The sequence below is a fragment of the Orycteropus afer genome, unplaced genomic scaffold (assembly GCF_000298275.1).
Source record: "Orycteropus afer afer isolate SDZICR_OR568_19922 unplaced genomic scaffold, OryAfe1.0 scaffold00130, whole genome shotgun sequence".
Classification (NCBI taxonomy): domain Eukaryota; kingdom Metazoa; phylum Chordata; class Mammalia; order Tubulidentata; family Orycteropodidae; genus Orycteropus; species Orycteropus afer.
In genome coordinates this window covers 5,961,601-5,974,359 of record NW_006921717.1, presented here as the reverse complement: position 1 = coordinate 5,974,359, position 12,759 = coordinate 5,961,601, and the positions used below count along the sequence as shown (strand labels likewise).

The following is a 12,759-nucleotide window of genomic DNA, read 5'->3' as shown; positions in this document are numbered from 1 at the left end:
CCAGCCGTCTGGTTAGCAGGCAAGTGTCTTAGCCACTATGCTACCAGAGCTCCCAGAAAGAGGGGAGGCTGGGATAAAGGAGGAGGACAGCATCCAAGGATGAGAGCTGTGGACAAGGTGCAGCCAATGGCCTTTGGCAGCAGGGCCTTTCTGTCATTTAATTTTGAACGAGTGATATCTGCACAGGATACAAAATTCAAAAGAAGTCCAAGAGTATACAATGGTGTCTCTTCTTCCTTCCCCATCACCCAGTTCCCCAGGTCCCATCGTCGGTGACAACCACTGTGCCTAGGGATTCTACACATCCAAGTCTAAGTTATTTTTGTTCTACACTGCACTTTTCTTCTATTATCACCACCCCTCCAATCAAATCTCCACTAAAATTTGGTTAACCACAAGTTTAATCTCAGCTTTGTGTTAGCATTGCCATGAGAAATAAAAGATGTCTACATTTAGGGTGAAGTAGACTCCAGCAGATTGGAGCTGTAGGGAGAGGAGGTGAGGAGACTCCCAAAGGTGATCAGGAAGCTGGAAGTAGCATTTGGGAACCACAGGTCACAATAACAACCAGAACATCCCTCCCGCATCCCTTCAAGGGAATCTTTAGAAATACGAGGAAAGCTGTTAAACCGCTCTTGCACATAGAGTAGCTAAAGAGAATGGGAGAAATGATGACCTAAAAGAGCTGAACAGAAAATTTCAAAGAGCAGCTCAAAAAGACAAAGTGTTATAATGAAATATGCAAAGACGTGGAGTTAGAACATCAAAAGGGAAGAACACACTCAGCATTTCTCAAGTTGAAATAACTGAAGAAAAAATTCAAACCTCAAGTCTCAATATGGAAAGATTCTATGGGCAAAATATTGTATAACACAGGAAGCAGATGGAAGGAATACACAGAGTCACTGCACCAAAAAGAACTGGTCAACATTCAACCATTTGAGGAGGTAGCATATGTTCAAGAATTGATGGTATTGCAGGAAGAAGTCCAAGCTGCACTGAAGGAGTTTGTGAAAAACAAGTCTCCAGGAATTGACTAATTGAGATGTTTCAGAAAATGGATGCAATGAGGGAAATATTCACTCATCTATGCTAAGAAATTTGGAAGACCGCTACCTGGCCAACTGACTAGAAGACATCCATATTTATGCCCATTCCAAAGAAAGATGATCCAACAAGATGTGGAAATTATTGAACAATATTGCTAATATTGCATGCAAGTAAAATTTTGCTAAAGATAATTCAAAAATGGTTGCAGCAGTACATCAACAGGGAACTGCCAGAAATTCCAGCAGGATTCAGAAGATGATGTAGAATGGGGGATACCATTGCTGATGTCAGATGGATCTCGCCTGAATGCAAAGAGGACCATAAAGATGTTTATCTGTGTTTCATTGACTATGTAAAGACAATGGACTGTGTGGATCACAACAAATTATGGATAATATTGGGAAGAATAGGAATTACAGAACACTTACTTAATGATGCTCATGCAGAACCTGTACATAGATGGAGAGACGGTTGTTCAAACAGAACAAGGGGATATAGCATGGTTTAAAATCAGCAAAGGTGTGTAGGGTTTATCCTTTCACTATATTTACTCACTCTGTACGTTGAGCAAATAATCTGACAAGATTGGCTATATGAAGAAGAATGTGGTTTCAGGATTGATTGAAGACTTACTAACAGTCCGAGATACGCAGATGACACAACCTTGCTTGCTGAAAAGTGAAGATGATTTGAAGCATTTACTGATGAAGATCAAGGATTACAATACGAATTACACCTCAACATAAAGAAAACAAATATCCTCTCAACTGGACCAATAAGCAGTATCATGAAAAACAGAAAAAAGATTGAAGTTGTCAAGGATTCACTTTACTTGGCTCCACAACCAACACCCATGGAAGCAGTAGTCAATGTATCAAATGTCATATTACAATGGGCAGATCTGCTGCAAAAGACCTCTTCAAAGTGTTAAAAAGCAAAGAGGAATAAGGTGGGTCTGACCCAAGCCAGGGTATTTTCAATCACCCTATATGCATGTGAAAGCTGGACAATGAACAAGGAAGACCGAAGGTTTGAATTACAGTATTGGTGAAGAATATTGAATATACCAGGGACTGCCAGAAGAAGGAACAAATCAATTTGTCTTGGAAGAAGTACAGCCAGAAGGTTTCTTAGAAGTGAGGGTGGAGTGACTTTGTCTCACACACTTTGGATAAGTTATCAGGAAGGATCAGTTCCTGGAGAAGGACATCATGTTTGGTAAAGTAGAGGGTCGGTGAAAAAAAGACCCTCAACAAGATGGACTGACACAGTGGCAACGATGGGCTCAAGCCTAACAAGGATTGTGAGGATGGGTCAGGACCAGGCAGTGCTTCATTCTGTTGTATATAGTATACCTATGAGTCAGTACCAACTCTATGGCACTTACTAACAACAACACTGAACTGTTGTCAATACAAAATGGAGGGTCAAGCTCTTACATTTGTACTTTAAAATGAAGAATGACCTGGAAGGTCAGGGAACTAGGACAGCACTTTTTACACTTCCATCTCTCTTTGTGGTGAACGCTCGGTGGTTACTGGTAAACAGAGACCAAGCTATTTTATGCAGTAAATAGGGCCCAGTCATGGGTGCTTTATTGCTAAGAACGGCAGCAGCTGAGGAGCAGAACAATTAACTTCAGTATCAGTATTTCAATAGACTATCCACTCTTACATGGGGAAGCCAGATGGACTACGTAATCATCTTCCACATAGATGGCCCAGTGTTCATAGCCAATTCGAAAAATCTCAATCAGGTCTCCAGGTCTGGGCTTTGGTTTTCCCTATAATGGAAAATTAAATAAATAAATAGGTAGATAGATAGATAGATAGATAGAGAAACTGCACCTGCCCAAGGAACTCTAGAGTCCCAGCTGGGGACCTGCTGCAGCTCAACCTAAGACTCTCTCATTGCTGCTAATCACTTTACCCAAACTGGAGAAATTTCTCTTTACACAAAGGACCAAAGAGCATCCCTTCCTCTCCTGTTATCACTCTCATTATTGGAGCTTTATAGGCTACCCGTGCTAGTTATCAATATATTACCTCTCAATTCCAAATGTCCTCTTGCATATATAGTCTGATTTTAAGCATCTCTCCTTTAAAGTAAGCAAGATGTTAAGATTTCTCAATAGAAAGGGCTGGAGGGACATTTCAAGAGGGAAGAACTTCCCTGCAGTTTCCAGCTGGGGACGAGGAGGACTGATGGTCAATAATGTGGGTATGAGGAGAGCCGTGGAGCGATGCCTGAGCCCACACTCTCAGTCTCTCAGCACCCTTGCAGCCTCAGGCTTTCTGGGGTCCTCTTGACAGGGAAACCAGTCAAGATTTACCCTCCACCCACAGAATCCAGTGGAGGAGCAGGGCTCTCTAAGCCTACCAAGCCAAGTGAATAGCCACACTCAATGTAAGCCCTATTCCCCCAAAGGCTGCCTGCCCATATGGGCACCCTGATTCCCACCTCCCTCACACTCTCACCCCCACGTGGCCTGCTGGTGGCCCAGGAGGTCCTCCCCTCTTCTCCACACCCATGCCATCAGTTGCTGATCTCTAGCTTCTCTCCCACCTGCACCCTAGAAGGTTGCCTCCTGATTGTTTTTCATTTGGTGCTTTCTTATCATTTCTGTCTCTTTGATATCCCTCTCTGATGAGTCATTGTCATCCTACTTTCATTTACTTCTTTAAATATACCCATAATGCTGTTTTGAAGTCTTTGCCTTCTAGGTCCAACATGTGAGCCCCCTAGGAAACAGTTTCTATTGACTGTTTCGTTTTTGCTTTCTTATGTATGCGCCACTCCCACTTCTTTGCATATCTCATAATTTTTTGTTAAAAAACGGACATTTTAGATAATATATTGTAGTGATTCTGGATTCTGATTAGCCCTATCCTTGAGGAATGGTGGTTGTTGCTGTTTATTTTCACGTTTATTTGTTGGTTTTTCAGTTTATTTGTTTAGTGACCTTACTGGAGTAATTCTATTGTGTCTGTTTCTTTCACAGTGTATGGCCACTGAAGTAGCCACTAAGTTTTTCCTCTTGTTTTATGTTTAAGCCTGGCTTCCTAGGGATCATCCCTGGGCCAATATAACTTAATGATCAGTCAATATTTGACCAGAATTTGGACTACACATTGAACCAATAAGGCTTCACCCCTTTGTCAGTGGGTCTTTGTGTGACTTGAAAAAAAAATGCACTCAAAGTTCTCAAAGTTTACAAGTCTGTCCCAGCTTTTACTTCTGCATTTACAAGGCCTCATGTTCAGCCAGGGACTAGAGACTCCCTAGGACTTTCTCCAGTCTCTCCTGAATGTTTGTACAAGACTTAAGAATGCCTTACAGACCACACGGTATATGTGGCAGCTTTCCAAGGTCCTCTTAAGAGGTCTTGCTACCTGGATTTTCATGTTAAATTCCTGGTTGATCTGTTGTCTATTTCTTGTCCCAACAAGCATTGCAACCTCAGGCTAGGTTCAATGTTTATCTTCTGTGCTTTTTTGACACTGAGATAGTCGTTGTTTTCAACAATGTCCTTGGGCATGGGACTTTCCACATTCTGCCTCAAATAAATACACACACACATGCACATTTGTTGCCAACTCTTATCCTCCCAGCCTGTCCCACCTACCTAGGTAGAGTTTCCCACACAGAGCTGGAAGAGGGAGACCTGAAAAACCACGGGCCCGCATTGTTCTTTCCTAGATTCAGTAGATTTTCTTGAGTTATTCGAATAACTTCTCTATTTGTTGTATGCTTTTGGTCAAATTTCCAGTCTTAATTTGTCCGGCTTTATCTTTGCTTTTTGGAAAGAGGATTTACTGAGATCCTCACTTAGCCATTACAGAAGTCCTGGACACTTGAAGGAATAGATTTTCATAGGCATAAACCAGATAATCTACACTCTTGTATTACATGGAAGGAACTAAAACCAAGAGAGATGAAGTGCTTTGCCCAAGGTTTCATAGCAAGTCCACGGTAGAATGAGGACTAGCACCAGGGCTTCTATGCCCCTATCCAACTCTTCCCACTTCTTTAAAGGGAAAATGCAAAGGTAGAGAAGTACCCACTAGAGGGCACCTCAACCCAGCCTTCTTACCCAGACTGAGGAACAATACTTTATAGGAAACTTAAGGTTGGACTTCATTTTCTTTTGCCATAGGCCAAGGAAAAGAGATGTGGATATACAACTCCTTGAAATCTGAAGGTACACAGTCCTTCATGGTTCTTTCTGACAGGAAAAGTATACTGTCAAAGAAGTCACCAAGGAGAAGGGAGATAATGCAACTCCACCCTCCCCAATGACTGAACCTAAGATTCTAAGGCTAAGACAATAAACAATAAGTGTTTGATGGCCTCAGAAGTCAAAGGAAGGTGACAGAAGAGCTAAATAATGAGCACATTAGATCATCAGGGTAGACATCATTAACAGCTCCAGTTTGATTAGAGTCTGAGAGGAGGAGGAAAAAAAAAAAAAAAAAAGCCAAAGACATATTAGCATTACTAAGGAAGGTGGTTGTATTTTGAGAAAGGTAAGAGCTGAGGATTGGGAAAACCCCAAAAACCAAACTCACCGCCGTGGAGTTGATTCAACTCATAGCAACCCCTCTTTGGGTTTCCAAGGGAGGGAAAAGGATGGACAATAAGTGCAGCTACTGGTGCAGGAATTCAAATCAATCCCACTCTCACTGTTCTGGGCACTGACCAGGGACTTGAGGGAGGAGGGTTGACAATAATGTGGTAGGGCAAATTTTGTTGCGTGAGTACAGAAGGAGACCCAGATGAGACTTCACGTAGCCTTGAACCAATCCCTGACTCCATCTCACTTCACCTGAACACAAATCCTGATACCAGAGAGTGTATTGACACTAAAGAGATTTACCTCCACCCACAGAATCCAGTGGAGGAGCAGGGCTCTCTAAGCCTACCAAGCCAAGTGGATAGCCACACTCAGTGAAAGCCCAATTCCCCCAATTAACCAAAGAGCTAATTACTTCCTACTAGCCTCTCCTCGGAAGTAAGGTTGGGCAATCCTACTTCTGTAGTGATACTGCCTCGGAAACCCAAGGAGGGGTCGCTATGAGTCAGGGCTGACTTGACGGCACATAACAACAACAACAGATATCATAGGAGCTCTGGTGGCCTAGTGCCTAAGGCATTTGACTGCCAATCAGAAGGCTGGCGGTTCAAACCCACCAGCCACTCCTCGGAAGGAAGGTTGGGCAATCTACTTCTGTAGTGACACAGCTTCAGAAATTCAAGGAGGGGTCACTATGAGTTGGATCCAACTAGACAGCAGTGAGTATAGAAGGAACCCTGGTGGCACTACGGTCAATGCTTTGCTGCTAATCCAAAGGTCAATGGTTCCAACCCACCAGCCTGCTCCATGGGAGAAAAGACACAGTGATCTGCTCCAGTAAAGATTATAGCCTAGGAAACTCTATGCGACAGTTCTACTCCATCCTACAGGTTTGCTGTGAGTCAGAATGGACTCAGTACACAACTACAACAACAGACAAGACGGGGTCCCTCCCACTGGCAACACTGATCAATGAAGCAATTGATAGCATCACTGATCTGGAATAACTGCCAGTAAGAGGACAGCGCGATAGATTGTGATGCTCGCTTAAGGGAGAAGAACGTACAAAGGAGTCTGCCTGCTGATCATCAGGATATTAAACAAGCTTTGTGGTGCAAGAAACAGAAAGGTCTGGGGTTTGGAGGTGGGCAGATGTAGAATTTTAAACAGCTTTATTTTCTCTTTACTACTCTCTCCCCTGCAATACTGCCACTGCATAGGGGGAGTAAGGAACAGAATTGAAGGACACTCACAACAGACTTAATTGTCATCTCTAGTTACCCACTCCCTAGCTAAATTTTCTCCAACTGTAAAGTGATTATGTTGAGCATGGCTTATCAACATTGGTGGCGCACTGAAACCTCGGGGAGCTTTTAAAAAATTATGATTGGCTTGGAATAAGGCCTGGGCACCAGAATTTTAAGATGTCCCCAGGTGATTCTGATATTCTAATATAATTGAGGGTTGCAAGAAGGGCGCCTTTCCAAAATCACATCCTTCCCTTTCCCGTGCTTTACCATCTCCTCAGCATCTCATGAACCACAAGGAACCTGCCTCCAGCCTCCAGGGTGACCTCCAATCCCAACAGATATTCTAATCTTCTATTCCAGTTTAAGGTTCTTCCTTTTTTCTCTCTTTGGAAAAAGGTGTTACTTCCAAATCTCCACCCATCTTCTATTTACATCCTTTGCACAAACTGGCAACACAGTTCTGGTCCTTCTCCCCAAAACAGACATCCACCTTAAAAACAACAACGAAGAAAAGATCTTCCACGAGGCTCCCTGGATGGTAACATTTTCTGAAAGTATTCCAAACCTGACAGATGCAGAGAAATTGGTGGAACTTTTATTCCTGCCTGCAGCACGTGGCATAAAAACCAAACCAAACTCACTGCCAACAAATTGATTCTGACTCATAGTGACCCCCATTGGGTTTCCAAGGTTGTAAATCTTTACGGAAGCAGACTGCCTCATCTTTCTTCTGTGGAGTGGCTGGTGGGTTCAAACTGAAGAAGGCTGAAATGGAAGGCTGAAGGGACTCGTCACTGAAAACTGCAAAATTTTCACAGGCTAGCAGGCATGATGACTAAAGTGGACTTTAATCATAGAGACTAACTCACTGCTTTACTGCCCTCCCCCATCACTTTCTTTCAAGTAAACAGAATAGCCAAACCCTTTTATGGACACTAAGTTCTTTGGATTTGCTATTCTCAATAACATATCCTTTGAATCATAACCCCCGCTCCCAGCCAGTTTCAGCTGAGAACTGCAGCCTACAAAAAAAAAAAAAAAAAAAAATGGCCCTGAGAAAGAAGACACGGAGCTTGGAGCAACCAAGATAAAGGAGAAATGGAGATATCTCTAGCGAACTGAGAGGCCTGAAGGCGCCCACTCCCTACTCTCCTTCCTTGTGGAGTTACTGTCTCTGGGCAGCCATGAGGAACCTGAAAAACACTTCTCCTGACCAAGGACGTTTTCCCATCACTGACCGGAAGAGCTGAGAGTACACAAGACAACCACGACCCATCCCATGACGGGAAGAAAACATTGTCAGCATTCCCCAAATCCCCCTACCGCCTCAGCTCAGATCTCTTTAAAAACTCTAACCATTCCCAGCTCGAGGAGACAGGCGTTTTAGAGAAACGATTCTCCTTGGGTATTGACACTCAGTAAACTTTTGATTTCTCTCTTCAATCTGTTGTGATCATTGGCTCTTCGTGACAGGAGGTAAGGACTTTGTTTTCCTACAACAAAATCACCAACTTTTTGGTTAGTAACCAAACGTCTTAATGACTACACCATCACAGCTCCTTATGTGGCACAGAGGTAGGCACCAAGTCACAAAGTAAGAGTATGCCTTTGAACTCCTAAGAGAGGAAAATGTGAAGCTACTATCAGTGTCTACAACACACTGACTCTTGGGTCATTTCCTGAGCAGGCGTTAGAACAGATGCAGAAAGCTGCACGGAGAAGAAACTCATCAGGACACAAGTATTAGGCCTGCTGGAAATTCACTTTCGGCTCTGACCATAACCCAGATAACATCTCAGAAATGAAACCCAGAGCCTTAAATGTTCACATGACAAGAAAGAGAAAATACTATTTGGAATGGTAAACAACTACAGAGTCATAGAAAAAAAGACAGTTCTTCCTGAGTTAGATCTGGTTCAAATCCCAACACTTCCACTTACTTAGAAGAACTTCTGAGAGAGCAGTGGTATTGTTCTCTACTATTTCAATGTCAAAAGACTATTATATTCTTAATGAATGACATCAAGGAGCTCTGGTTACGCTGTGATTAAGGCATTCAGCTGCTAATCAAAAGGTCAGTGGTTCAGACCCACCAGCTGCTCCATGGGAGAAAGATGAAGAGTCAGCTTCCATAAAGATTTACAGCCTTAGAAACCCAATGGAGGTCTCTATGAGTTGGAACACCATGGAAACCCTAGGAGGAATTACTATGAGTCGGATCTGACTCACCGCCAGTGAGTATGGTTTGGTTTTGAGGAAGGAAAGTCTTTCATTCATTGGAGGTACAGAAAATAGGCTGGTATGGCTGAGGCGGAGCGACTAAGGGTCTTGAGGAGGTGAATGATACAACATGAACTTGGAGATGATGTATGGATTGTAAGCCAAAAACCCAACCCAACCCATTGCCATTGAATCTATTCTCATAGATTTTATATTCTAATGAAAAGACTGAGTAGTTGAAAAGAAAAAGCACTGTGATGCAACTGAAACAGAGTGGTATGAAGGAAGTGACTGTGGACCTACTTTGTATTGTACTGTCAGCAAAGACCTCTATGAAGAAGTAAGATTTAGGCTGAGAACTTAATGACAAGAAAATCATGTAAAGATCTAGAAGATCCTTCCATGAAAGGGCCAGTACAAAGACCATGAGATGGGTAAAGGACAATGAGTGAGTGGGGAGATCACGCTGATGACGCTGTCGAGGAATAAAGAGACCTAACTACGGTAGAGGTGGAAGCTTTACTGGAGTAAATCAAACACTGAATGGGCAGGGAAAGTGTGGACGATGGATGCAGACAACTCTTTCAAGAGTTCAAAGGAACGAGAGGCAGAAAGCAGTGATAGTAGTTGTTGCCAGGTGCTGTGGAGTTGGTTTCGACTCACAGCAACCCTGTGGACACAGAACAAAACACTGCCCATCCTCCCGATCCCTGCTACGCTTGAGCCCACTGTTGCAGCCCCGGGGTCAATCCATCTCATTGAGGGGCCTCCCTTTTTGGGCTGACTTTCTACTTTACCAAGCACGATATCCTCCAAAACCTGGTAAATGAAGCAAAATATGGGACTGGGGAGTGTATCTCAAGATGGAAAAGACAATAGCATGTTTGAATACCAGTGATCAGGCTCCAGCAGGGAGGGAGATGTTGACCATCTGAGAGAACAAGAACGCATAAGGGTGGGAGGGTGCAAGATCAAGAGCCCCTTGAGGAGGAATGGGTCTTCCTTAGGAGGATCTTCATGCATCAGAATAGAAAGAAACAAGGAGAGAATGAGAGTGGGGGAGGGGTATGTCCATGACTAAAGTGTTGTCATAAGATGCATTTATTTCATCTGTCCTGTCTTGGCATTCATTTATCCCTGTTGTATAAAGCAGTAAGTAAGTATTTTCAAGGCTGTGTACATAGTTTGATGAAAGCAGCAGAAATAAGAGTGAAATGATCGAAGGGATAAATCCAGAGCCTGAAAATGGCATTGGAGAATGGGGGATAGTTATGTTATGTTATATGCCGTGGAGTCAGCCCCGACTCATAGCGACCCCTCCTTGGGTTTCCGAGGCAGTATCACTACGGAAGTAGGATTACCCAACCTTCCTTCCGAGGAGTGGCTGGTGGGTTTGAACCACCAGCCTTCTGGTTAGCAGTCAAGTGCTTTAGCCACTATGCTGCCAGATAGTAGAGAAGTGGAAAAAGAAGCCATGTCTATCAAAGATATGTGCAGAGGAAAGGAAAAGAAAGATATATGCACAGACCTCAATCAGTTTAAGATGAACGCAGAACAGCTTGAAGTGATACATCATGGCAGATTTTTGTCATAACTCTTTCTAAACCAGGAAAAAGTGAGTGAAACCATGTATTAACTTTATACAAAGTTGGTGATAGTGTTGCTTACCACATTATAATATGAGTACTTTCTCCTGTTTTCTTAAATAGTCTGTAAAGACCTTGAAAGCAAAAGTAAGAATAGCCTGCCAGATCTCTACTGAACACAAAATTGCAGGAAAGCAAAGCTATATACTTCTTACCTCACTGATGAGAAATAAAAGCCCATTCATCTGCTCCACTTTTGCAAGTACAATTGAGTTCTCCAAGCCTTTTTTTTTCTTCTAATGTTATCAAATGAAACTCTAGAGTCTAACCTTAAACATGCATGTCTTTATAAATTAAAAGAGACAAAAGTCTTCAGAAAGTGTTGAAGGTGATGGCCACCTCCAGCTACATAAAGAGACACAACTTTCTGCACATAAACCTCCCTAAAGGATCTGATTTGATAAGGTGTTAAATTGCAAACATTCCCAAGAATATCAACCTTGTTATACTGTGCAGTATGAAGCCTTTATGAATATTCATGACTACTGCCAACTCTCTGTTAACATGAAACAGTCCTCAGAAGTATTAAACAAAACGGTCTTGAAACATTTTAGAAATTGTTGTGGTGTCCTTTGAAAGGAGTCTCAAAGAAAATATGAAATCCTGATGGGTTGTTGGGCATGATAATTAGTTGTCCTAGTAATAATGTTGTAATTGACAACTTTATATTCTGTAGAATCAAAAAGGGGGTCAATTGGCACTTTCTTCTACTGTGTGATGAAAAATAAAAACATGTGACTGATAGAATTATGATTTTACTAAAGATCAAGAGTCTTGTCTTATTTAAATGAACATGGGGCAATGGGTAAAAGCAGCAGCAGCTGTGATAGTTGAGTTCTCCCACAGACCCTGATCATTTTGTATAATGTCATATTAAGCTCAGTTATAAAACATGTTAAAGAACAGTAAGTCCAATCTCTTCATTTTACATGCAAGAAACTGAGCTTATACAGCCATTGGCAAAGCCAAGACAATAACATAGGTCTACAGATTTTGAATACAATTCTTTTTGTCCATCATCATGCTTCCCTTATTGGCAAGACAGAGATAAAGAAAATGAAATAATGAATGAAAAAATTCAGGGATGTCATCCATGGCGATGAGCTGGAATTTTTAGAATGAAAAAAAAAAAAAAATCACACACCTCATAGATGTATGGACAAAGTCTATGAACAATTACATCTAATAAAAAATATTTTTTGAAAAAGCATAAGCTAATTGAATGTTTGCCCAAGATGGAATATCAGGTACCAGATTTACCCTCCTGCCTGAAACAACCAAAAGAATGAGAAAGAAAATTTTTAAAGACATGAAATAACAATTTGCAAGACAATGGACTTCAGGCAACAAAGGTCAGTGACCCTTGAGAGATTAGAAACAAATGAGATGAGCTCTACAATTCCCTCAGCTCACTGTCTTAGAGAGAGTTTCCAGGCTCTGGTGTAGAGAGGAAGAGTGCAGGTAGAGCCCAGCATACTCTCTGAGTGAGGAAACAGAACTGAAAGTCAAGGTAAACTAGGAGTTTGCAGGACACAGTAACAGGAGAGAGAGATGCAAAGAAGAGAAAGCTACAGGTCTCCAAAAGACTCCTCACATGAAGAAACTACCTGCGGCTGGAAGAAGGGTCATCCCAAAGGGCTAGAGGAAATAGTACTGAGACCCACCCAGGGCCAGGAATACTGCCTGTTCTCAAAAGCCAGAACATCAAAATTCACAAAACATTAGGTAGGTTACTTAGAAGAGCCTTACCTTACAAGTGAGAAAAAATTATCAACAAAACATGATGCTTGTGTTCTCTTGAAAAGTCTTAAAAGAAAGAACCTGGAAGATTCAAACTGTTTCAAGAAATGTAACTGCATCCCAGAAGAAAGCTCTAGAACATGCATTTGCCTACCAAAGCCAACAAGGTAAATTCCAATGTCCAACATCCAATCAAAGATGAAGTCAGGCAAAGAAAAGGCAATCACCCATGATGAGGAAAAAGGAGCTCAGGGTGTGCAGTGCCTAAGGTATCTGACTG

The 12,759-nt window shown here is 42.2% G+C and overlaps 1 protein-coding gene across 1 annotated transcript in view; it reads right to left on the bottom strand.

Annotated features, from left to right (window-relative positions):
* PLAAT5 (phospholipase A and acyltransferase 5) overlaps positions 1–12,759 on the bottom strand; it is a 35,262-nt gene that overhangs the window by 11,223 nt on the left and 11,280 nt on the right. The window contains exon 5 of the mRNA XM_007944997.1: positions 2,725–2,833. Within this exon, the coding sequence (XP_007943188.1) occupies positions 2,725–2,833 (109 nt within the window). The remainder of the gene's footprint in view (positions 1–2,724; positions 2,834–12,759) is intronic.